The sequence below is a fragment of the Pygocentrus nattereri genome, chromosome 12, assembly GCF_015220715.1.
Source record: "Pygocentrus nattereri isolate fPygNat1 chromosome 12, fPygNat1.pri, whole genome shotgun sequence".
NCBI lineage: Eukaryota > Metazoa > Chordata > Actinopteri > Characiformes > Serrasalmidae > Pygocentrus > Pygocentrus nattereri.
The window spans coordinates 28,779,100-28,805,006 of NC_051222.1; the positions used below are offsets into that span (position 1 = coordinate 28,779,100).

Below are 25,907 nucleotides of genomic sequence, written 5' to 3' on the forward strand. Positions count from 1 at the left end.
AAATTCAGAAAAAAGAAACATGCCAAACACTTTCATTTTATAGTAAATCAGTTTGGGCTGGTTTATGTTTATGAACAGACGCCTACAGATCAACATAGTAAAGGAGCTCATCTGTGATCCTGAGTTTAAAGCCAGTTTTTATTCAGCTTGTAACTAATTTACAAAGTCATCTTAAACTGAAACTTTGCTTGTGTGTAAAAAGTGATTTCAGAGCCACTCGGTTCTCCCTGATGGAAACTGTTTACCTTCAGTGTTTTGTGCTTATGATCATTTTAATAGACGTCAGCGTCACTAATTAATGACGTTCTATTAAAAGACTGGTTTACCAAGAGAGACGCTGGAGGACTTTCACCTGAAATGAGTTCATGAAGCCAGTCTGGTTATAAAAATGATAACAGGATAACATCAGAGCCAGAATTACTCTTTTAGTACTTTTACTTTTGATACTTAAGTACATCTGAAGGTAAATACTTTAGTACTTTTATTCAAGTGGAGGTCTAGAGTAAGGACTTCTACTTTTACTGGAGTAATATTTTACCTTGGGTATCTCTACTTTAACTCAAGCACATGATTTGTGTACTTCGTCCACCTCTGATATTCTCAGACCCAAACAATAATTTGCAGCACATTTGGCCAACATAATCAACTTCGATGTTACACTCGTAGGCCTACTATTAAAAAGTAAAATTTTACACGTAAACAACCCAAATTCCTGGTGTGAATTAGCCCAGCTTGTGAGACCTCAGTTCTCAGTAGTAAGGATGCCTTTTTCAGCTTATTTTACACGTGTTTGTTGGCATGCTAAACTGAGACCAGATTGCTGTTTTAACACGTACGAATGTAAACGTGCTTCCGGTATGGAAACCTGATGGTAGACTACATTTCCCATAATGCAGCGGAGGCCCTACGTCCGTTCCAGCAGTTTGTAAACACAGCGAAAGGAGAGATGGAGTCGTCAAGAGGTCTCACCTAAAAATATTGCTCCGCTGGATAACCAGGCCACAGCGTCCGTACAGTAGATGTCAGGCATGGGGTTTTAATCTGCAGGGCTTAAAATAACCTCCGAGAGTTTTACTGCAAGGATTATATCGCGATTTTCGCTCCCTTTTCCGTGAAAATCCAGTCGGGGGGTCTGTGTGTTTTTCACCTAACTAACGTCAACGTTAGCTGGCCAGCTAAACAGGAGGCTGCTTAAAGGAAGACAACACAGGCAGCCTGGCCAGCGGCTCTCTGCTCTCCCAATCGTCGTGGATTTTGATTAACATCGTGCAGGAGTCTCTCTTCTGAACATTTAAATGGGGAACTGTCTCTCCTCCCAAGGTGCCGATGACTTGTCTCTTCTGAACGAGTCCGAAGGGGCGAGTCTTCCAGGAGAGCCTCCACCACCCTATCAGGTAACCACACAACCAGGACCTTTTAGCCTCGAACAAGAAAAATAAACACGGTAAACGTGGCTTTGCGTAGAAGTGAACCTCCCCCGTATCGATTTGCGCCCGTAGCTCGTTTCTCAAGCGAACTGTGGATTGTCAGGAGGATGAAGCCCCCCGTTTTGCTTTCTTCTGCTTCCATGAAGGCCTAACTCAGTCTTAAGGCGCCCAGTGTTAAATTTGCTTAGCTCCATATCTCCATGGGATGTTCCCTGAGTTGAGCACAGATCAAAAGATGGTTCAAAACGAGTGTTTTTGTCTTAATAAATCTGGTGCTTTGCTCACACAGGACTACTGATTATGATCAAAGCAGTAAAAATCCAAGTTTGATGGTGAATACAAGTGTAAACATGACATCTAATTCAGAATTTCATCACTCCAGGCCAATCATTTAGTTGTTGAACACAAATGGCTCAGCTGACCGATGAAACGTGTGAGTGGCATCCGATTAGCTTGTAAAGTTCATGGTTGAGCGTTTCATGGAAAACAGTTCCAAGGTGTGAAAGCTGAGATGGTTTCTTTGTTCCTCATTCTCTTGAATCTCTTCAGGCCACCTGTAGACCCTGCAAAGCTAACGTGGGAACGTTCCTGCCATAAGCATCAGCACTAATACAAATTAACTTTGTTTTGTGCTCTCCAGCTTATTGTATGTACCAGCTTTCCGATTGACTTGTTAACAAAAACAAATTCTCTAGGAAAGTAGGGCACAGAATCGGGCCGGGCGATATGCAGTTTATTCCACTACACTGCCATATTGACTTACCATGATCCTGTGGTTCAGTTTTACCAGCATTATTACTGATATATGACAGTGATAATGATCTGCTGGCATTTCTTCTTCATGTTGCCAGTTGGTTTGCTTTTAGTATTTTTAATAGTGTTTTGTGCATTTTAGTCACGATATCCAACCCGGCACTGACTTTGTGTTTCAGATGTGTTTTCAGACGTGCTTTCTGTCTGGTTCTCAAGGGAATCCAGACTATTAACACTTTTAATATAGCGTACATGTCTAATATTAAAATGGGATGTATAAATCAAATTTAAAGCTTGTGTTTCTTATACAAAACATGACAAACAGGCAAAATCCCTCTACTGGTAGGTCACCATTGTCACACTGGGAGGATGTCATATGGGTGAACTGAAGTCAATCCTACTGAAGAAGTATAAATATATATATATATATATATATATATATATATATATTTATGTTTTTGAGTTAAAATGGATATTTAGCTCACTTACTTACAAATAATACAATATTTTGATTGGTTTATACACCATATTTGAATAGTTATAGACACGTACACTACAGAGAGCCTTGCATGTCTCAACAGCTGGGCTTCGCTTTAAGAGAAGAAGATGGAACAAAACAGTCAAAACAAAGCTATGTCAGGTTTATAAGGCCTTCTTTTAGCATAGAGTATCAGCAGCGTCTGGAAGAATTCATTTTATTTATTCAGATTTAAATATCACCTAATAACCTGATCCATATCACTGGACTCCAGTGCAGAGGATGCATCACTTTACCTTTACCTTGACCCAAACACTCATACAAAACAACAACAGTAATCATATGACTAATAAGTTTGTTTTGTGTATCAGATCAGTTCCTAATAGCATTACTCTACTCTACAACTGTAGTAGAACCAAAATCCAGATTGTCTGGAAAACCCTGGATATCTAGATTGGGAACCACTGCTTTTCGCATTCATTCTAATAATAATTCATCAGAATATTTTTTTTTTCTGAAGCACACATTCATGACGATTGTCATGTTGTCAAAGAAAGCTGATTTTATTCGTTGAAATCAACTGGTTGTGTACAATATACTTTAACCCAGCTGTATTTGACGTGGCTCAGATTACAGTACAGGTGTTTAAAGCAACTGGGTGTGGTTTTGGCCACTGCACTGCTGCATTTAAATCAGTATCACATTAGGTAAAGCACAAAGAGCACTATTTTCATAAGCCTTCAGACTTTTTTATGAGCTTAACTGATAACCTGTGTGTCCTTCAACTTGAACAGACTGCCCTATTATTTCATAAACAAATAAGGCAAAAAGAGTGAGACTATAACTGTGTGTCCTTGTCAGTGAAGTTAAGTACAAGTTCTCATGTCAGTAAGCTTTTGACCTAAATCTGTCTATGTAATGAATTTATTTATATATATATATATATATATATATATATATATATATATATATATATATATATATATATATATGTATGTATATATATTAGTGTACGTACTGCAGTCTGTAACTGTAGAATGGACAATGAGCATAGAAACAAGGAGGTGGTCATAATGTATTGCCTGATTGGTGTGGGTTCATATATTCTGTCTGCTAATCATTTAGAGTACTGGGTACGTTTTCCTGTGGTGTATTTAAAGAGAATGAAAGCAGAGCCATCAGTCGATGTTGGGTTTGTAAGACATTATTTTAGCATCGTATTCGTGGAACAAACAGTGTCATTAACTTTGTTAATGCTAACTGCGATATACTTTAATATCTTGGTATATTTGGAAAACGTCATATTAAGTGTTCTCAGTATTGCTCAGCCCTGCCTGTTTGTGAATTTTAAAAGCTACTGTAAGCGTTTGTCTTTTATTGAGTGTGTTTAAAAAAGGCTGTAGACTACATTAGATCTTACTTTCATTGACCAAAAGTTCCCCCCCCACCCCTCACCCCCCCAAAGTTGGACAGCCCAGGCTCAAACTGGTTTGTACTGCAACCTGTGACCTAATTAGTGTGGAATTTTTCTTATGACATAATTTGTTTGGGGTCACATGCTTCACCCAGCTGGCTACAGCCAGATGTTATCAGACATTACAGTTTCTTTGTGAAGGTTCAGATGTGCTGTGAGATGCAGTCCTGCTTTGGCTCAGATTTTCCAGACGCAGATTAATGCTTTCATAGCTGATTTCCACAGACAGGACAGTTTAAAGCCACAGTCAGTGTTTTTTAAGAACGCAGTTGCCTGTAAACTGATCAGTGTTAACTCAGTAAATAGGTAGACATCTGAATTAGGCCCATCACAATCATTACACAATTGTCTAATAGCAGTTATTTGAGGTGATCACCATTATTTTATCTAACTACAGTCATTTTCCACAGTCTGTAAATTTCACAGGTGTTATGCTGCAGCAAACCAAATGTGAATTGGGTGTGTTGGGGTGAGGCAGACAACTGTAAACAAAGGCGAGCAGTGAGTGCATTTATTAAAACTTCATGGGGTTTATGAAAACAGAAAAAGTTGTAACTCTTAATTTGGTACTGTAACCTCTTTAGAGAGCGGCGCTGTGTAGCGTTTGTTTATTTGTTAGCGATGTAGCTCATTCCGGCGTTTTTAACATGTACTATATTTTCACTCTCAGGCAGAACGTAGCTTTGCCAGTTTAGTTACTTTAGGTTTACATTTTAAGATGCAAACATTGGACAAGAAAAGATCAATTATTAATCACAATAATTTAAGTCACAATTGACCATCAGCTAAAACCTCATGATCATGACAGCCCTACATAACATTTAGCTGACAAGGTCAATAAAAATAATTGTGATTAAAAACTGCATACAGTAAAAAAGACAATTAAATTGTGAAAGTACAAGTCTGTCATGGCCAGATTGGCTAATAAGCTATCTTGCTTCTGAGCTGTAGCTTCGTGCTGATGACGGAAACAGCTCCAGCTCAAATAAACAAACATTACTCACTGCTGCCCTCTAAAGGTGTTTATATATAGGACTTTCTCTCCCCCCTGATACTCATGATGGCCGTGCAAAATGTGTAATACCTCATAACACATTTGATGCAGAATTACAGGCTGGCAAAGTGAATTTACAGCTTGAGCTAGATGTAAATTAACCCTTGATTAACCCTTTTCTTATGACCCTTTGGTAGTGCTGTTATTCATGGTTTCACGGAAGTTCAAAACAACAGCAAGTAAAACGGCTTGGATGCTTTTCAGTTCAGTCTTATTTTGATGCCTTTTATCTTCAAAAGAGCGACCCCATTATACTTGTCTCAGTATGCGTGTTTTCTGCTTTCGTTTGTTTACATTTATTTATTTGAATCCAATGCACTCAGTTTATGTATTTTTGTGACATAAACATACACTTGTAAATGCTAATAATGATAGAAAATAATTGCAGTCAATATAAATAATTGCCATCAGTTGATAATGTAATAATTGTCATTGGCTTATTCTGGATAAATAATAATAATAATAATAATAATACTCCAAGTAGACATTACAAGCAAATCTAAGGTGGCATTCTGTCCTGTACCAAATGATGTAACGCACACAAAAAAAAAACATGCCTACAACAGCTTTACAAGACCTCCATTGCAACCCACTGAGATTCATATCATCCTGCCCAAAAGAATCTGTTCTGGTTTTACTGTTGATTGAAATTCTAAACTGGTCTGTCAACAGTTTGTAACTATTTCAGTTCACTAAGCCTGTGGGAGACTTTGTCTGTTCAGTTCCACACACACAGCTTGGAATTTGCTTAGAGTAAAACTGCCCAGACTCTGCGTGAAACCAAATCAGCCTTTACTACCGGGCAGCTAGAACACCTGGGCAGAAAATAACACTGCTGTGGAGCTTGAGGAAGAGAGAGCATGGATAAAATACTCACAGTGGTTGATTATTTATTTATTTATTGATTCATGGATTGATTTAGACCCCCCGTGACCCTGACGGAGAAGCGGCTTAGAAGATGGATGGATGGATGGATGGATGGATGGATGGATGGATGGATGGATGGATGGATGGATGGATGGATGGATGGATGGATTTAGTTCTGTAGTTTGTTTTTCTGTTGTTTTTTTTTTACAACCCCAATTCCAATGAAGTTGGGACGCTGTGTAAAACATAAATAAAAACAGAATACAATGATGTGCAAATCCTTTTCATCCTATATTCAATTGAATACACTACAAAGACAAGATATTTAATGTTCAAGCAGATAAACTTTATTGTTTTTTGCAAATATTCACTCATTTTGAATTTTATGCCTGCAACATGTTCCAAAGAAGTTGGGACAGGGGCAACAAAAGACCGGGAAAGTTGAGGAATGCTCAAAAAACACCAGTTTGGAACATTCCACAGGTGAACAGGTTAACTGGAAACAGCTTCAACTCTTCTGGGAACAACTCTTCCAAGGGTTAGGAGTGTATTTATGGGAATTTTTGACCGTTCTTCCAGAAGGACATTGGTGACGGTTGAGGTCAGGACTCTGTGCAGGCCAGTCAAGTTCTTCCACACCAAACTCGCTCATCCACGTCTTTATGGACCCTGTCTTGCTCTGTGCACTGGTGCGCAGTCATGTTGGAACAGGAAGGGGTCGTCCCCAAACTGTTCCCACAAAGTTGGGAGCATGAAATTGTCCAAAATCTCTTGGTACTGAAGCATTAAGAGTTCCTTTCACTGGAACTAAGGGGCCGAGCCCAACTCATGAAAAACAACCCCACACCATGATCCCCCCTCCACCAAACTTTACACTCGGTACAATGCAGTCAGACAAGTACCGTCTCCTGGCAACCGGCAAACCCAGACTCATCCATTGGATTGCCAGATGAAGAAGCGTGATTGGTCACTCTAGAGAACACGTCTCCACTGCTCTAGAGTCCAGTGGTGGCGCTTTACACCACTGCATTTAACACTTTGCATTGCGCTTGGTGATGTAAGGCTCAGATGCAGCTGCTCAGCCATGGAAACCCATTCCATGAAGCTCTCTACACAGTTCTTGAGCTGATCTGAAGGCCACATGAAGTTTGGAGGTGTAGCGATTGACTTTGCAGAAAGTTAGTGATCTCTGCGCACCATGCGCCTCAGCGACCACTTCGTGGCTGAGTTGCTGTCGTTCCCAATCTCTTCCACTTTGTTATAATCCCACTGACAGTTGACTGTGGAATATTTAGTAGTGAGGAAATTTCACGACTGGACTTGTTGCACAGGTGGCGTCCGATCACAGTACCACGCTGGAATTCACTGAGCTCCTGAGAGCGACCCGTTCTTTCACTAATGATTGTAGAAGCAGTCTGCAGGCCGAGGGGCTCTGCTTTACACACCTGTGGCCATGGAAGTGATTGGAACTCCTGAATTCAATGATTTGGATGGAATACTTTTGGAAATACAGTGTATAATGCGCATAAAACAGCAGTGTCTCTGTTTTTCATTCTTCGTTTTGTGCTATAGGACCCAACAGTAGCGTTGTACTGATGCTATTGAATATTTACACATTTGAAAATGAGACATTTAATAATTGTCACACTATATGTAATAAAAAAACATATATTACTATATGTAATAAAAAATGTAATAAAAAATGCCTAAAATCCGGATCCAAAGATTTCTGGAACCATTCATGCGTGAAGTTATCATGACATTCATTCAAGGTTTTTTTTTTTTTTTTTTTTTTTAAACCAGGATAGTAATGAAATGCTAGTTTGTGTGTTCATGTACTCTGCAGGAACGTGTACAGATTCCCGTGTATCACCCCACACCCAGTCAGGCTCGGCTGGCCACCCAGCTGACAGAGGAGGAGCAGGTGCGGATTGCTCAGCGTATCGGCCTCATCCAGCACCTCCCCCGCGGGATCTTTGACCCAGGCTCCGAACCCTCCGACAAGAAGATCAAAGAGTGAGTATTGGAGGTCTTTCACAGCTGCGAAACTTGAAACATAAACATGTAGATTAATCTGTATTATTGTGTGTGTGTGTGTGTGTGTGTGTGTGATTTGAACATGATTTACGTCAAAGAGTAGCCAAACATTGCTATCTGGCAAGGTGGAAGTGATAATTTGGTGCAAAATCGAGTAAAAATTTCCCCCCCAATATTTCTAATGTAGTCAATCAGCCAAGACATGTTTGGTGTCAGATGTTTGCTTCTTCAGCTTTAAACTGGAGCTACGAGTCTAATGTAGCTAAAAAATTGAAATGTACACTACACCGATTAGCATTGAGCGAATTGTCTAAATCATTACGCATCACATTTTCCTGAACAAGCGTTGAGATATTAGGTACTCTCAAATAGGCTTTTATGTTTCGGTTTCTGTTATGTATAAAATGAAACATGGACTAATTGCAGGTTTACTCCAAGTGTTTTTAGCTATTTAACACACTTTTGGTCAAAGTGTGTTGCCTTTGTTTGCGTAAGGCTAATTAGTGGGATTTAAACATCCATTACTTGTTAGCTTCTAATGATTATTGAAGGACATTGTGTCTTACAAGCAAGTAATCCTAATACATCATCTGGAAATCAACCCAAAAAAAAGCTTTTGAGTGCTGAGCTGTGGTGATACTCTACAGTCAAAAATCAAAAATACTGCGCTCCTTAAAAGACCAGTACGCAACTGACCCATAACATCATTATTCATAAAATTAAGCTACTTAGCAAGCCAAAAAAGAAGAATATACACCGAGAGACAATATACAATAATAATGTCATTGCAGTGGATATTTCTTTAGACTTTAGGTCATAAACAAGTACATTAAACAAAATACTAAAAATGTCTCTGTTTCATTCTTTTGGCTCCATTTTATTATTGGTCATCTGAATTTTTAGCTCCATGAAAACAGTACCAGTGACAAAATCTTCATACCAGTTAGATACTAACTAACAGCCTGTGACTGTGATGTCCTGTCGCAGGTGTGTGATCTGCATGCTGGATTTCGAGTACGGCGACCCGATCCGATTCCTGCCCTGCATGCACATCTACCACGTGGACTGCATTGACACGTGGCTCATGCGTTCCTTCACCTGCCCGTCCTGCATGGAGCCTGTGGATGCAGCGCTGCTGTCCACCTATGAGACCAACTGAGAAGCACGCCGACACTCACCGGGGAAATACGCCTGATACAACATGCCAGTGCAGTCGGCCAAGAGATGCGTGCTACACTGGGGAGTAGCAGGTGGCAGCAGTTTGTGTGCCCATACAAAAATGTAATATATTGAAAATATGTTCCAATTAATTTTACTTATCATTTGGAGCATATTGACTAAATGTGGCAGTGTGTTCCATTTTCCTATGGGAATGTGTAAGCACAGGGTGAACATGAGATACGTCCAAAGGATACAGGGAAGCGTGCCCTTGATCAGAGATGCGATTTTAACCCATTTTCATGAAGTTAATGTAGCTCAAATGTGGTGTATGGGAGCGTAGAACCTGACCGGATCAGCTGTAAAGGAGATGAAATATTTAAAGGACGTGTTAGTTGAAGGGCAAATTGTTACAATTAAGTGTGGATGGGGTGTGTTTTTTTTTTTTCTTCACTGCACCTCTTTTTTCATTTTTCCAAATGTGCAATACGAAGAAGAAGAAAAAGAAGGAAGAAGAAGAAGCCAGCCTTTTTTTTAATTGGGCTCTAATGGGTTTGCTGGGTGTGGGTCTTTAGATGTTAAGGCTGTGAAAATCCTGAGGCACAGTGTTCTTTGATGAAAGCCAGTAGTCAGAGCTGTTTAGTTAGTGAGAAAATGAAAATGTGAGACGCTAAAGTGCCATGGCTGACATGTCTGTCTCATCTGTGTATACATATATTGCACTTCACACTTGAGTCTGCTGCATTGCATTTCTCAGTAAGGCACATTAGACGTGGATAGTTCCAGCACTGCACAGTGCTGTGTTTTCTTGGCTCTACCTAGGTCTGAACAATGTAGGGGTGAAGACACGTTGCACTATTTTGTGATAAATATTACATTATGTGGGGAAAAAATACCAGGCGAACTATTCAAAATGATGCTAGTTAGCACTCTAGCAATTGAAGGGGTTTGAGTTAGATGGAGAATTTAGTCAGGAGTTCTATTTTCTGGTTCAATGGACGAAACACAGTTACGTTGGTACATATGGCAATTGCAGTATGTGTGAATTTAAAACACATTACTGAACCCTTATTGACCAATTTGACATGATTGGTTAAAGCAGTGGTCACCCACCCGCCTCCTGGACATCTGCTGTCCTGCAAGTTTCACCTCCATCCCAATTCAGCTAATGGAGGACTTTAAGATGGTTCAGACGGATTCTTATTAGAGTTGATGCTAAAGTCTGCAGTGAAGGCAGATCTCCAGGAGCAGGGTTGATGACCACTAGGTTAGAGGCTCAGTTGCAGATCGCAGCCTTCTGTGATGTCCTTGTGAAGGCTGATGTCACCACAACGCATAAGGAAAGATATGTTGTCTGATTCAGCTCGCCAGCCCGTTATCAAACCCTCAGTGCTTTCTAATACGTTCAAGAGCAGGAAACACTAAATTGTGCAGTTCACAGAAGTGCTTCTCTAGTGAACACCAACATGTACTTTGCACCAGACATGGAAAGCCACCACTATTTTGAAGGACAGTGATCCTTAACCTTTTTTTTTTTTTTGGTTTTCTTTGGTGGATTGTGGAATCCGTTGCTGCTGTTTCTTGGCTCTCGGAGTAGAAGATGCTCTTTTTGTGCTGATCTAGGACCAGCTTAAAGGGTCTCTGAAGGATATTCCAGTGTTTTTAACCTAATCTCAGCTTGAGGTGTCTGTGTGATTATCAGTAATTTGAATGAATCTTCCTGTAGTTTAAAAAACAAACAAAAAAACAAACAACAGCAGAAAATCTATTGACTTAAAACTTGCTTACAGTGGGCAGTTGCTGAATTCTGTGTTTAAATGTATGAAACTGTATAAAGCAAATTTGAAACTTTTAACTGTTACAGCTCTCAGGATGCGTCAGACATGAGAGAATGTCTTAATAAACCGTTCTTATGAACTTTTATCCAACTTTCAAACACTTGAGTGAAAAATAAGGTTACTTGTACTTTCACCATTCTGCTGTGCATTGGTTCTATGAAAACTCTGTGTGCACCACTATGCTGGTAACAAATGAACACAGATTATTCCTTCTGGAAGAATAGAGCCAGTAATAGATACCTGCACCTTAATTGACGATTACTTTTGACTGAAGAATTCAAAGTGAAAGTGAAAGTCATGACTGAGTTCAGCTCACTGCCCTTTGTCCTCTGTTATGACTGAGTTTTCAGTGCACTGTTTCTCTGTACAGTTAAACTAATTAAAATTAGTATCCGTGGTAATTAACTGCTCACTACAAACGCAGCAAACTGAGATTATGTTGAGACTACAGAACAGCAAACCGCTGAAACTGACCTCAGATCAGCATTAAAGAGCATTTTCCTTCCAAAGCTGTTTTCTCATGTTTTTTGCCTTTACATATATACCGTACTGTATGTCTCTTTATCCAATCCGCTTTGCCTTGACCTTGTGCGCTGTTGAAGTAGAACATCGGGGTGTAGTGTTGTGTTTTTGTTTTTTCTTCATGTGATCATATGTGATCTTAAAGGAATATTCCATAGATTTTTCTAGGTTTCTGCATAGTTCAATTGTTGAGATGTAAACAAAATAGTTCAGAGTGGCTTCATGTGAAAAGGTGAGTTTGTAGAAAGACTTACCAGCTTGGTTTCTTTATAATGGTGATGATCGGAACCAGCAGTCCAGTAAAGCCACAATGCAAATACAGGCATTTCATTTACTGTTTATCTGTGACTAGCAAGCCTGCAAGTGTCTTAAGTTTTAGATGTAAGGTTGAAATGGTAAAATAGTGGTAGGTCAGAAAATAAGTCTTTTTTTAGTGCAACTGCATCTCAAAGCTGTGATAAAACAGTGCATCACACCACCGGTAGCATATTCGCAACCGTTTTGTGTAATAGCTTCCTGCAAGATAGCTTTCAGGATCATTAAATGAGTCGGACGTCTGGTTCCTATCACCACTGTTGCGAACAATTCTGACCCTGTAAGCTTCTCTAGAACTGAGAATTTCACACCAAACCAGCCTGAATGACTTATTTTATTTGCCAATGATTTAATTATGGAGAACTTTTTTTTAAATCTGCGAAATTTCCCTTTAAGTTACCTTGAGAGATGTTATGAGGATTCTTTTGCCTTTGTGCACCTTTTCTTAATTTCCTTGGCCAACCAAAAGCCGACGTCTAGAGATAAAGCTTTAACGTAATTCTCCTTCCTTTTTTGTAATGTTTTTGGAAAAAAAAAGATAAAAAAGAAAGAAAAAGAAGACCGACCAGTGTCATGCGCTTTAGTTCCCGTGTTCTGGTTTTGATACTGCTTGTTGTAATGTCTTTTCTATGTGTCGGCAAAACAAAAGAGGGAAAAAAGCAAAAAGAAATACAATTTTCTGTCGTCTGTCACACTATCAGACATCTATGCTGAAAGCGGAAGAATCGTGTCTTTCCTTTTTAAGTATAGGGCTGAGTTAATCAGGTTAATCTGACTGAACTGTGTCACCTAAGCACTAATGTACAGAATTCCAGAATGTGAAGGCCTGTATTCATAAATCTCGTAGAGCTGATCCAGGGTCAGATACTTTCCTGCATGTATTGCCTTTGGCCACAATGATGTGAAATAGCAAACCTGATGCAGAAACGGCGCCCCCCTGAGGAGGATTTTATGAGCACAGTGCCTCAATTCAGCCTAAGAATGCTGTGTTTAGATAAGGCGACGTTTAGACAGCAGGAATATGATGAAGTGTCTATTCTGGGGCTGTTTTTTTTTTTTTTTTTTTTTTTTTTTTAGGCAGGAAAAGATATATATGTTTAACATGGATATGTGTAAAAAATGGCAATCTGTCTAAACGTAGCCTGAACATTTGTAGGATGTGTAAATTACTCTTGTTTGACAGTCATTTAAGGTTGAATATGTTTAGAAATGTAGCTCTAGAATTTAGTTTTTCCCTTTTTTTTCCAATGCAAGATGACAAAACAGTGATTCAGTGAACTCCTGTGAAGTACAATCATCGTTCGTGACTTTGTCTTTTTCTTTCCATCTGAATATTGACATGGTTTGTTTGGTGCCACCTGCCAGTGGTCAGTTCGCTGCAGTTACGTTAGTGTTGATTATGGCCGGCATTCCTCGGAATGTCGGATAGGGGTTTAAATTAGTGTGCGTTTTGTATGTGTGCAAGGATGGCACAGCTTTTAGGACTATTACAGACAGCATAATAAAAAAGTAAATAAATAAATAAATGAATTAATAAATGCCAAACTCTTCCAGATTTCAGCTTGTGTGTGTTCTGTGGTCCAGATGTACTGGTTGTACTGGTTGATCTCTTCCTGAATGCGTTTCGTCATAGGCCGACGTTTATTCCTCATATGTCATGATGTTCATATATCACTGTATGGTATATGGTCAATTACAGAACCCATCAAGGAACTGTTATAGGACTCATGCCTTTTATTTACAAATAAAAGTGTCGCTCAGCGGACAATAAGCTACACCTGGTCCAGATCAGGGGTGCTGCCTTTGCACCAAGTCTCATTAGGGCTGAAAATGTTTAAGGGGTGATTCCACTGATTTTTTATTTCTGTGTAACTCAGTCGTTGAGATGTAGCCAAAGTCGTTTAGAGTGTTTAGATATTAAAGTGATTTTCTTTGATTAAAGGAGTCAGGAAGTCACAATGACTTCAACCCTAATTACTATCCAAAATCCTAAACCTACTAATTAATGATTAGTGAAAAAGTGGTTTAAAGGTTTTCCAGTGCCTGTCTTTTTTATAACGCCCTACATGTCCACTTTCAGGAAAAAAGGAATGAAACTGTTACTCTTGTCACTGGGGTGGTTCCCTCAAGGGTACATCTCAGTACCTTTAGTCAGGGAACATAGCTGCACTCCACACACCCCGTCTCGTCTCCAGCCTTTTTATTTTATTGTTTTAAATCACAAATCAGTTATGAAAAGGTACAAATATCTACTATTCACCTGTGAAAAACCTATTTAAAGTACACAGTTTGACCTTAAAACCTTGTTGTACCTTTGAGTGTACAATTACATGGTTTGTACCTTGATGAACGAAAAATGTTCCTGCCCAGAACCTTTATTTCTAACAGTGTACAGATTAATACGTATACAACACATAATATAGTGTAATAATATAATATAATAAACAATAGAGTTTAAACTTTATATACAAACTGCAGCTGTAGATGAACTATTGTTTCTAACTACCTCAACAAGGTAGGAGTGTCTAATAGAGTGGACAATGAGTGGACACAAAACTCCGGCAGCGCTGCTGTGTCTGATCCACTCATACCAGCACAACACACACTAACCAGTACCATGTCAGTGTTACTGCAGTGCTGAGAATGATCCACCACTTAAATAATACCTTCCCTCTTTCTCTCTCTCTCTCTCTGTCTCTCTCTCTCTCTCTCTCTCTCTCTGTCTCTGCCTCTCTCTCTCTCTGTCTCTTCCTCTCTCTCTCTTCCCCCCCTCTTCCACCCCCCCCCCTCTCTCTCTCTGCCCCCCTCTCTCTCTCTCCCCCCCTCTCTTCCTCCCCCCCCCTCTCTCTCTCTCTCTCTCTCTCTCTCTCTCTCTCTCTCTCTCTCTCTGTCTCCCCCCCCCCCCCTCTCTCCCCCCCCCCCTCTTCCTTCCTCTCTCTCTCTCTCTCTCCCTCTCTCTCTCCCTCCCTATATATGCTTATTGTAGCTTATTGTATGAATAAAGTGGAGGGCAGAACTGAGCCGAACCGCGCTGTGACCGTCTAATGCCTGTCTGTGCTGCTTTGTCGAAAAATGCTACCGTAGCGTTAATCGTCAGCAGACTCTATCGATCTGTGCTACTCCATCGAGAAATGCTACCTTATCGGTTTGCACTTCCAGTTGTGTGTTTCCCATTAAACTCAGTATTATGACGCATTTAATTACAAAATCAAGTACGTGCACTGTATGGACAAGGGAAGCATGGATTTAAATCCATTATAACTTCCTTATTAAATATTTTCCATGTGTAGCATATCTCGATAGACTAATATCACATGTCAAATAGTGCATCCCTTATCGAAAAATGCTTCCAGTACAGACCCATATTTTTTTACATCACTACTTACTCTTTACATTCTTTACATAGTTTTTACATTCTGCAGAAAAGTGCGATGAGAGCAGGCAGGATGCAAAACATTTATTAAGGAGCCTATATAAATGTTTATAGGTCAGGAAACAATAATAAAGATAAGAAATGACTCACCTGAACGTGTACTCGACAGAAATGGAGCATAGATTAATGGGGTGGAAACTTATGACAAGGCTGTGGGTCTGCGCATGCGCAAAAGCGCAAAGTAGCAAATATCGATGCGTAGCACAACTCGACAGAACACCGGCTGTAATAACCGCTAAGCGGCGCTTATCCTGCCACACCGTCGCCTGACCGCGACCCCCTCACACCTCGACTCAGCGATAAAGAAACAGAAAGAAAACGAAGTGCGCAAGACGGCAGAGGTAAAGAAAGCAGCCATGAGGAGCAGCTTTGTTTTCTTTCTTTATCTCCTTCGCGGAGCTTGCAGTGGATCCGACGGGGGTAAGTGTTTAACTGTATTGCTGACAGAGTGTCAACATTTCCTTCCTTTCTAGTTAGTTAACGCTGGCGGCTGCTGCAGGAACTCATATAGAACTCATAGAGAAGAACAGACAGAAGAACAGACCCCGAACCATGAGCAGGTGCTGCAGGAACTCATATAGAACTCATAGAGAAGAACAGACCCCGAACCATGAGCAGGTGCTGCAGGAACTCATATAGAACTCATAGAGAAGAACAGACCCCGAACCATGAGCAGGTGCTGCAGGAACTCATATAGAACTCATAGAGAAGAACAGACCCCGAACCATGAGCAGGTGCTGCAGGAACTCATATAGAACTCATAGAGAAGAACAGACCCCGAACCATGAGCAGGTGCTGCAGGAACTCATATAGAACTCATAGAGAAGAACAGACCCCGAACCATGAGCAGGTGCTGCAGGAACTCATATAGAACTCATAGAGAAGAACAGACCCCGAACCATGAGCAGGTGCTGCAGGAACTCATATAGAACTCATAGAGAAGAACAGACCCCGAACCATGAGCAGGTGCTGCAGGAACTCATATAGAACTCATAGAGAAGAACAGACCCCGAACCATGAGCAGGTGCTGCAGGAACTCATATAGAACTCATAGAGAAGAACAGACCCCGAACCATGAGCAGGTGCTGCAGGAACTCATATAGAACTCATAGAGAAGAACAGACCCCGAACCATGAGCAGGTGCTGCAGGAACTCATATAGAACTCATGGTCATAAATAGAACAGTTGCCTTTACTAAAGAACCCATGAAGAACCATCTTTTTAGCATTTCTAACACTCTGAAAGCTCAGTAATGTACTTTGCCTAGTGCTGTTGTCAGAATACTTTATAGGAGAAGGAGAAAACCTACTTTACTTTTACTGTAAGTCAGTGGAACCAGACTTTTTTCTAAGTGATTTTGGACCATTTCTGTTGGTCTGTTCATCATGAAATTTACACACCATGTAAAGAGCAACAGGCATTTTCACATCATGTCAAAAACTAAAAAAAACAACAAAAATGGACATATGAGGTTTTGTTCCAACAGCACAAACTCACTGTGGAATTAGTACACACATTTATTTATTAGCAAAATTATTTTATGTGAGGACTTTATAAGACTTTTCTTTTTTCTCCTGCAGACCCGGAGTCTCTAAACCTATGTATCCACATAGCTGTGTCCCGTGGCTTTAACCTTCCTGAGTTTTTACAGAGGACCACCCTGAATGACGTGACCATCTTCTACCATGACAGTACCATGGCTTCTAAAATGCCCTGTCCTGACTGGCTCAACAGTATTGCAGGACAGTGGCACTGGAAACATATACAGAACTGGGCAGATCGCAACAGACGTGTAATTACTCAAGGATTCACTTCAGCTGTTCAGCAGTTTAACAGGACAGGTACTGTGCTAAATCCATCTGCTCTGTGAACATAAATGGTCACTGTTGAGGCTGAATTGTTGAATTCCAACAAAAAAACTATCATGGTTGAAATAACAAAATGTGACAGGTCAGTGTATCTGCCCTGTCAACCATCCTGTGGTCAGACTCAGATCCCTTAGATGGGAGCAGAGAGCCATCTCTAGGTAATTAGAGACAACCAGTGACACCTGTGTTGGGCTCTACTGAAACAGTGGCTCTTTGGTTGTTCTGTGCTCAGTCATGAGTTTGTATGCCATGTGCATGTATCTCTTGATAAAGCCAGTATTTGGGTAATTGCCCTCAAGTCTCTTGGAGTTTGCTCCTGATCCCTCTAAGCCTTGCTCTCAAGTCACTCAAGTAACAGCAGTGTAAGTATGGGCCACCATTTCTAGACTTTGTTTAGTTACACTATTCATTTTGTGTTTTACTGCCACCTGCCCTTGTGCTCTGCCATTGAGTTCCCCCTCTGTCCACAGCCGGTGGGGTTAACCAACAACAAAATATTTTTATTATTTAAAGGGCCCCTGTCACCCTGTTCCTTATCTTTTTGAAATGGGAGTTTGATGTACCTTTGGCAAACTTTGTTACAGTTTCAAAGCATGCCATTCACTCCCCAGTCCATACACTACCTATTTGGAAGATAAATATATATCTGCCTATACAGCCTACAGCAATTTAGCCCCACCTACTCACATTTAAGTTATGAAAAGTAGAAAAATGCTTTGATGATGCCTCGTGCGCTGTACTTGTTACTGTCGTGTGACTGCTGCGATGCCGTGTCCTAGTGGGGTCACCGAGGATGGCTGACCTCTTAGGGGGGTGCTGTGTAGCGTCGGCCCAAAGGGCTACTTCCCATGAGCCCCTGCGGCTCCAGTATTGGTTCCTGTTATGTGTAATGTTGGCGCATGTATTTATTAGTTATGTGTTTGGTTATGTGTGTTATGTAGCTTGAGTCCTCCCTTATCGGTTTATGTAGTTGTACTGTATAAGTTGTCACCTGCCGTGTGCATGTGTTGTATTGTTATTGATGCCATTCCCTCGTGAGCTGTGTGGGTGACAGGTCCATTTACCCATTTGGGTGATTACGTTGCTAAGGCATCGAATTAAAAAGAGCCTTTTTCTGTCAAAATGGATCGGTTCACTGTCTCTCCCTCCTCCACCACGCCACAATATTTTACTTGCTGAATAATTAAGAACTTTTGAACTTCTCTTGTATTTTTCCTATATATTAAATGTAGTTGTTGGATGTGAATAGATTAAATATCCAACCCATAGACTTATACAAATAATGATGCATTTTCTACATTCTCTACAGGTAATTTTGTGTATTAGAGCGCTTCAGCCTTTATAGCCCTTTTGTATTTGATCAGTGTGATTACATCATTTCCAAAGGTAAACACACTGTACATGTAGCATGATTGCAGATTGCACGGGACTTCAGTTAAATAATGTTGGAATGACATGAGATGTGGTGGATTGTTGTCATTTAATGTTTTTAAAATGAATTTATTAGGTTTACAAAGACTTTACAGTGACCATTAAATGACTTTAACACAAACACTTTACATGTAAGTACTTCTATTAGACATTGACACTGTCTTTTACTCTTTTTAGGCTTGTTGGCTGACAGTAACATATACGAGGGCTGGGGCTGCTGTACTCTCTTTCCAAATGGAACCTACAGGTCATGGCTAACACACAAATTCAATGGAAAAGACTTCATAAGTCTTGATTTGAACAAAAGGGTATTTGTTGCTGCTGTTTCTGAAGCAGTTCTGTATAAAAATCAGAGATGCAGAGATGAAAGGGACATGGATGACATAACGGATTACTACAGAAAAGTGATTATAGATCGACTGAACATATTCAAGAATGCTCCTTCAGTCCGCATCAGAAAAGGTCAGTATAACATCTGTGTGAAGTTCCTTTAGGATTGCAGCAGCTACATTCGGTTCAAAATAATGCATTTCTAACTGTGGAGGAAAAAAAACAGCCTACTTGTTTTAACTTACCTTCATTTTTATTATTCATTTATTTATTTATTATTAATTTAACCATTAATTTAGCCTGACTGATGATAGGACCAAAAATTCACATTGTACCTGTTACTAAGTTTTAAAGTGTGTTCCAGTTCCAGAAGTCAGGATCTTTGAGAAACAGAAGGCCGGCTCCATTACAGTCACGTGTCACGTGACGGGGTTTTACCCCCGGGCGGTTCAGGTCGACTGGCTCGGCCCAGATCTGCATCCTGTGGATGGAGGAGTCACTGATGTGCTGCCCAACGAGGACGGCACATACCAGACCAGAAGGAGTGTGACGGTTCCAGAGGAGGATGTAGGGAAACACACCTACAGCTGTGTAGTGCTTCATAGCAGCGTAGAGCACAACATCACCACAGTCTGGGGTAGGATGGCTTCATATTAATTTCATGTTAAAAACTTCTTGTTTGTTTTGCAAAGCAAGACATTTAATGCCTTAAACCTTCCATTATTTCTTGGTAAGAAACCGTTCTGTGGACACAAATCTACAAGATAAAAAATTTGTTAATGTGATTATATTTTGTGTAGTTGTGGAGAAACGCAGCAGGTTTGCTGTTTGGATGTCTCTTGCCTGCATTTGCTTGTTGATCATTGGATTTGGTTTCTGGAGCTGCTGTAGATCTAATGGTGAGTAAATCAACAGGATTTTGCAATTTTGTGATCAATGTGTAATTGTGAAAAAAAAAATCTTTCATTCAACCTTTCATTTAATCTCTAATCAGTGTGTAATCACTGTAGGAGACAAATCTTACAGAAAATGTCTTTACTTCAGTGCTTTGGGCTTTCAGATTAGGTTACTTGAGTTCTTGACGTTTAATTGCATTTTAATTGATTTAATGATGTGATCACAGTTACTCCTGCTCTTTTCTCTTTTTCTTACATTCATTATGCTTGTTGTGATATGTTTGTTTTGGAGGGGGGAGAAAGTTTACTGACTGAGTGTTATGATGTTGCTTCTGTTGTACCAACCCAATTCCAAAAAGTGGCACGCCTTGGCCTGTCCTTGCTCATAAAGGACTAGGCCTTTTCTAGATGGAAAAACCTTCGCCTTTTAAGTATTTTTGGTCACCAAATTACCACTGCGAATCTTATATGGTGCAAATCCAACAGTGCCCCTCTACTCGTGCTGGGACTGAATGCAAATGGCTCTCTGTGCCCTACATAGTGCACTATGTAGAAAATTAGTCACTAAAGATAGTTGTTTTCAACAATTCAGCCACATCCATACTCAACAAGTAGTACACTATTTGGCTGTAGAATTGCTGCTAGAATTGCTGCTAGAATTTCAAAACCTCTATAGTTAGCACACTATTGAGGCACTATGAAGCTTTTTGAAAAAGGGCAAAGTGTTTGGGCTAAGTAGCCCTCCAAATGAAGGCTTTTCAAAGGCTCCAAACACAAAGTGTTGAGAGAATTAAAGTCAAACCTGGTGAGAATGCTGCACAAGCAATGAAATAAAAAAATGTATTTTCTCTATTAAAGAATTATGATAAACACTGTGTTACTTTAGTTTAACATTGTTCCAATGTATAATGGACCTTTACTTTAGCAGTAGCATGCTAATGTCTCAGTAGCTAGCTAAATTTCCCTTTAAATGGTGCAGCATTTATATTCTGGCACATTCAAGATAGATGGAATGGGAAACCTCGGTCAAGATCCGCTTCTAAACAAATTCACTTGTATTGACGTGATGAGTCTTAAAATTAAGGATTAAATCATCTCAGGACCTTTAGGCAGGGATTATAACTATTTTGCTAATCCATTGATTTTCTAAGTTGTATTGATTCCACACCCCCCATCTCATCTCCAGGCTTTTTGTTTTATTGTTCTGTTTAAAATATTTGGTTATGAAAAGAAACAAAAACTTATTTTTCACCTGGAAAAACTTATTTAAGGTTCACAATTTGACCTTAAAGCTGCTGTTGTACCTTTTGAGGGCACATTTTACATTGTTTGTACCTTGATGAATGAAAAATGTACCTGCACAGAACCTTTATTTCTAACAGTGTGGGTGAAAATCAGAAGTGGGGTTGAGCCAAAGTACTTTACAGACTGGCTGTCATGACATTCAGGTTAATTTGGCAACAATTGAAAGTGCTGTGCTGATTGATGCTTTGACATTTCTGTGGATCTATGCATACCACAAAAGGTAAGCCCTATAGTACCAGCAGTTAACTTGTTCTGCACACAAGGCTCAACAGGTACCTTAACGGACCTCTGTTTAGATGTTCCAGGTGTTTAAAGATTGACCTTGAGTTTAAGCCTGCAAACAACGTCTTTCTCTGAAACATTAAATCAATGAGACATGATGAGAAAATCATTGGGGAATACACCAATACTGAACCACAGTAGTTACTGTTACTGGACAAGAGGAAATAAAAGAAATATGCGTGTACAGTTATCAAGTGAACTTAGACTAGCAAACATTTTTCAGATCTCTAAATAGCATTACTAATTTCAGATCTGAGGAATCAAAAATAAAAAGCTACTGGAGACCCACACAAGCTGACAGAAAAGGGTGGAGTGCAGTCCTCAGTGCAGCACATGACCCAGTCAACACAGGCGACACTGTCTGAAGGCCACTAGTGAAGTGAGTCAGACTGTTTAATTCCAATGCACATCCTATTGTAAATAGTTACATTCTGTCCTAAATATTTAGATTCTATCTTTTAAGTCTTACTGAATTTTATGTTGTCCTTTTTTCCCCTTTATCTTATTCGGTGCTATCAGTATTAAAGTATATACAGTATGAATTCAGGGCTTCTTTGATTTATTTTTTAATTTTGTACAAGCTGTTGTATAAAAGTGAGAGAACATTCAAGGTCATGTGTTATCACAAATAATGTCATGACAATATCTGCGGTGATTTATTTTCTGCAATTAACTTTTTTTGTCTTGCAATAAACATATGATTTTATGTGTGTACAACAAAGCTGGGTTTGCAGGTCATGTAATGCCTAGTGGTTTAATGAGATATTTCCACAATTAACTTTAGTTACTGTCACTGATACAGTCACTGATAAAGTTTGGTTAATTATTAATAGTGTTTTGATTGTTTTGGTAGCAACAAACTGGAAGGTTCAATCATTTTAAAATAATATCTTTTAATAAATATAATAACTGTATATGGTCACACAAAGCAAAAAGATTTTAGTCTAAATTACAACTTAATCTAAAGTTTTCAGCTCTGATTTTCAACTAATTTGCTGTCATAAAAGCTACATTGTTATTTATAGAGTCAAAATAAGGAATTAAAATGTGAAACAGCTGTATAGAGCTGTGATAACGAGGTCTGGTCTTACATAAGATGTAGTAGAAGGTAAAAAATAGAAATACAGTACAGACCAAAAGTTTGGACACACCTTCTCATTCAAAGAGTTTTCTTTATTTTCATGACTATGAAAATTGTAGATTCACACTGAAGGCATCAAAACTATGAACTAACACATGTGGAATTATATACTTAACAAAAAAGTGTGAAACAACTGAAAGTATGTCTTATATTCTAGGTTCTTCAAAGTAGCCACCTTTTGCTTTGATTACTGCTTCGCACACTCTTGGCATTCTCTTGAGCTTCAAGAGGTAGTCACCTGAAATGGTTTTCACTTCACAGGTGTGCCCTGTCAGGTTTAATAAGTGGGATTTCTTGCCTTATAAATGGGGTTGGGACCATCAGTTGTGTTGTGCAGAAGTCAGGTGGATGCACAGCTGATAGTCCTACTGAATAGACTGTTAGAATTTGTATTATGGCAAGAAAAAAGCAGCTAAGTAAAGAAAAACGAGTGGCCATCATTACTTTAAGAAATGAAGGTCAGACAGTCCGAAAAATTGGGAAAACTTTGAAAGTGTCTCCAAGTGCAGTCGCAAAAACCATCAAGCGCTACAAAGAAACTGGCTCAGATGAGGACCGCCCCAGGAAAGGAAGACCAAGAGTCACCTCTGCTGCAGAGGATAAGTTCATCCGAGTCACCAGCCTCAGAAATCGCAGGTTAACAGCAGCTCAGATTACAGACCAGGTCAATGCCACACAGAGTTCTAGCAGCAGACACATCTCTAGAACAACTTTTAAGAGGAGACTGTGCATCAGGCCTTCATGGTAAAATAGCTGCAAGGAAACCACTGCTTAGGACAGGCAACAGGCAGAAGAGACTTGTTTGGGCTAAAGAACACATGGAATGGACATTAGACCAGTGGAAATCTGTGCTTTGGTCTGATGAGTCCAAATTTGAGATCTTTGGTTCCAACCACCGTGTCATTGTGCGACGCAGAAAAGGTGAACGGATGGACTCTACATGCCTGGTTCCCACCGTGAAGCATGGAGGAGGAGGTGTGATGGTGTGGGGGTGCTTTGCTGGTGACACTGTTGGGGATTTATTCAAAATTGAAGGCATACTGGACCAGCATGGCTACCACAGCATCTTGCAGCGGCATGCTATTCCATCCGGTTGGCGTTTAGTTGGACCATCATTTATTTTTCAACAGGACAATGACCCCAAACACACCTCCAGGCTGTGTAAGGGCTATTTGACCAAGAAGGAGAGTGATGGGGTGCTGCGCCAGATGACCTGTCCTCCACAGTCACCAGACCTGAACCACAATCGAGATGGTTTGGGGTGAGCTGGACCGTAGAGTGAAGGCAAAAGGGCCAACAAGTGCTAAGCATCTCTGGGAACTCCTTCAAGACTGTTGGAAGACCATTTCAGGTGACTACCTCTTGAAGCTCATCAAGAGAATGCCAAGAGTGTGCGAAGCAGTAATCAAAGCAAAAGGTGGCTACTTTGAAGAACTTAGAAGTTAAGACATATTTTCAGTTGTTTCACACTTTTCTGTTAAGTATATAATTCCACATGTGTTAATTCATAGTTTTGATGCCTTCAGTGTGAATCTACAATTTTCATAGTCATGAAAATAAAGAAAACTCTTTGAATGAGAAGGTGTGTCCAAACTTTTGGTCAGTACTGTATATATATATTTTTTTGACTTGGAACTGCTTTTTTTTTTTTTTTACATGGTCTTTATTTGATTTATCATGGTGTTTATTTGATATTTTGGTGACTGTACTGCCAGCTTGTTTAATGCTGCCATCTATTGGTGAGGAAATGTAATATTTAATATTATTTAATATAACTGAATATTCAACGAGATGAACTTCTTTCTTTGGAGTTTGCTTTAATCTCCTTCTGTGTACATTCTAACCTTTGACTTAATGGCACCTTACAAAAAGCAGTTTTAGTGTTATGATCATTTTCTTATGTTTTATTGTCTTATCACAAAGCTAGTATATGCTACAATATCTGGGCGGGGAGGGGTGGTTTGGGAGGGCTCTCAAGGCCTTATGGGCCAATGATGTATGTGAAATAAAAATGCATACCTATCATTTTTAGCTTATTTTTATTCAATCATCGCACTTGTTGTATTTAAACGTTGCATTTAAGTATTGCATCAATTATTTTATTCATTAATATTTGTTAAAAGCTTAAATATATGTTGTTAAAGGTAAAATGTGTTAATGTCTGTTATGCACCTTTCAATAAATCACAGAATGACTGTTACAAGGATTCCAGCAGGGGCTTTATAAATCCCCAGGTTTATAGATCCCTAATTATGTGTAATGAGGATGACACAATAACTCCATAAGAGAACGCAGAAGACACACTGATGGGAGCCAAGACTCAAAACGAAAACTCACTAAAAGTAAGCAGAACCACTGAAACCAAGAATCCATAGGAAAACTAACTAAGAGCATGAAGAAACACTGAGAGGAACCAAGACTCAAAAAAGAAACTATCTAGAAGCATGAAGAAGATCCCATATACACTGGGATTACCTGGAACAAACCTCTGCGAGATAAACTAATGACGGTTGTCAAAGATCTGGCAGACTACTAATAACGTTCCCTCTGCTAGTAAGTGGTGGTAGAGACCAGACGTGTGTTATTTTTTAGAGGTTTTAAGATAAGATTTTGGTATTAAAATAAAAATGTAAATGTATTCAAATCCATCCAAGTGCATGTATCTCTTCATTCATCATAAAACATTCACTCGACGTGAAAGGCAGGTGCAAATGTGAGGGGAGAATATTAAAAAACTTAAAGCCACATCCCAGAGAAAGACTACAAGATCACAGGGCTGTTTAATTCTCTCTTCAGTCTATGCTGTGCAACAATGCAAACTTTTAAAAGAGGCCGCTTGGGATGGACGCTTCCGTGTGACCAGAGGTTGCAGAATCCAGAGAATCAGACTGGACATTTGTTTGTATTTCAGGTTTTTTTTATTCTACACTAATCATATTTTAAGCATAGTTTTGGGATATTTGTTTCATACTTTTATTTTTTTACATTTTCATTGACACCTTCAAAGTATTTGATGCAAATTTTAGTTAAAAAAAAAAAAAAAAGGTGGCACGGTGGCGTGGTGGGTAGCGCTGTCACCTCACAGCGAGGAGGGCCCGGGTTCGATTCGGGGTCCTCTCTGTGTGGAGTTTGCATGTTCTCCCCGTGTCTGTGTGGGTTTCCTCCAGGTTCTCCGGTTTCCGCCCACAGTCCAAAGACATGCAGTCAGATCGACTGGACATGTTACATTGCCCCTGGGTGTGAGCGACTGTCTGTGTCTGTCTGTCTGGCTCCAGCACCCCCGCGCGACCCTGACGGA

At 39.7% G+C, this 25,907-nt stretch overlaps 2 protein-coding genes across 2 annotated transcripts; both read left to right on the top strand.

Moving 5' to 3' along the window:
• Nucleotides 1-924: 924 nt before the first annotated feature.
• On the top strand, nt 925-13,483 carry rnf11a (ring finger protein 11a). Its single transcript, XM_017720558.2, has 3 exons — nt 925-1,394; nt 7,900-8,069; nt 9,078-13,483. Exons 1-3 carry the CDS (start codon nt 1,296-1,298, stop codon nt 9,247-9,249), a joined length of 441 nt encoding a protein of 146 aa, XP_017576047.1. The 5' UTR covers nt 925-1,295; the 3' UTR covers nt 9,250-13,483.
• A 2,084-nt stretch (nt 13,484-15,567) lies between these two features.
• On the top strand, nt 15,568-22,206 carry LOC108441197 (class I histocompatibility antigen, F10 alpha chain-like). The gene is made up of 6 exons (XM_037543550.1): nt 15,568-15,776; nt 16,937-17,197; nt 18,833-19,117; nt 19,350-19,622; nt 19,786-19,884; nt 21,719-22,206. The coding sequence occupies exons 1-6, from the start codon at nt 15,713-15,715 to the stop codon at nt 21,736-21,738; spliced, it is 1,002 nt and encodes a 333-aa protein (XP_037399447.1). The 5' UTR covers nt 15,568-15,712; the 3' UTR covers nt 21,739-22,206.
• The last annotated feature ends 3,701 nt before the right edge of the window (nt 22,207-25,907 follow it).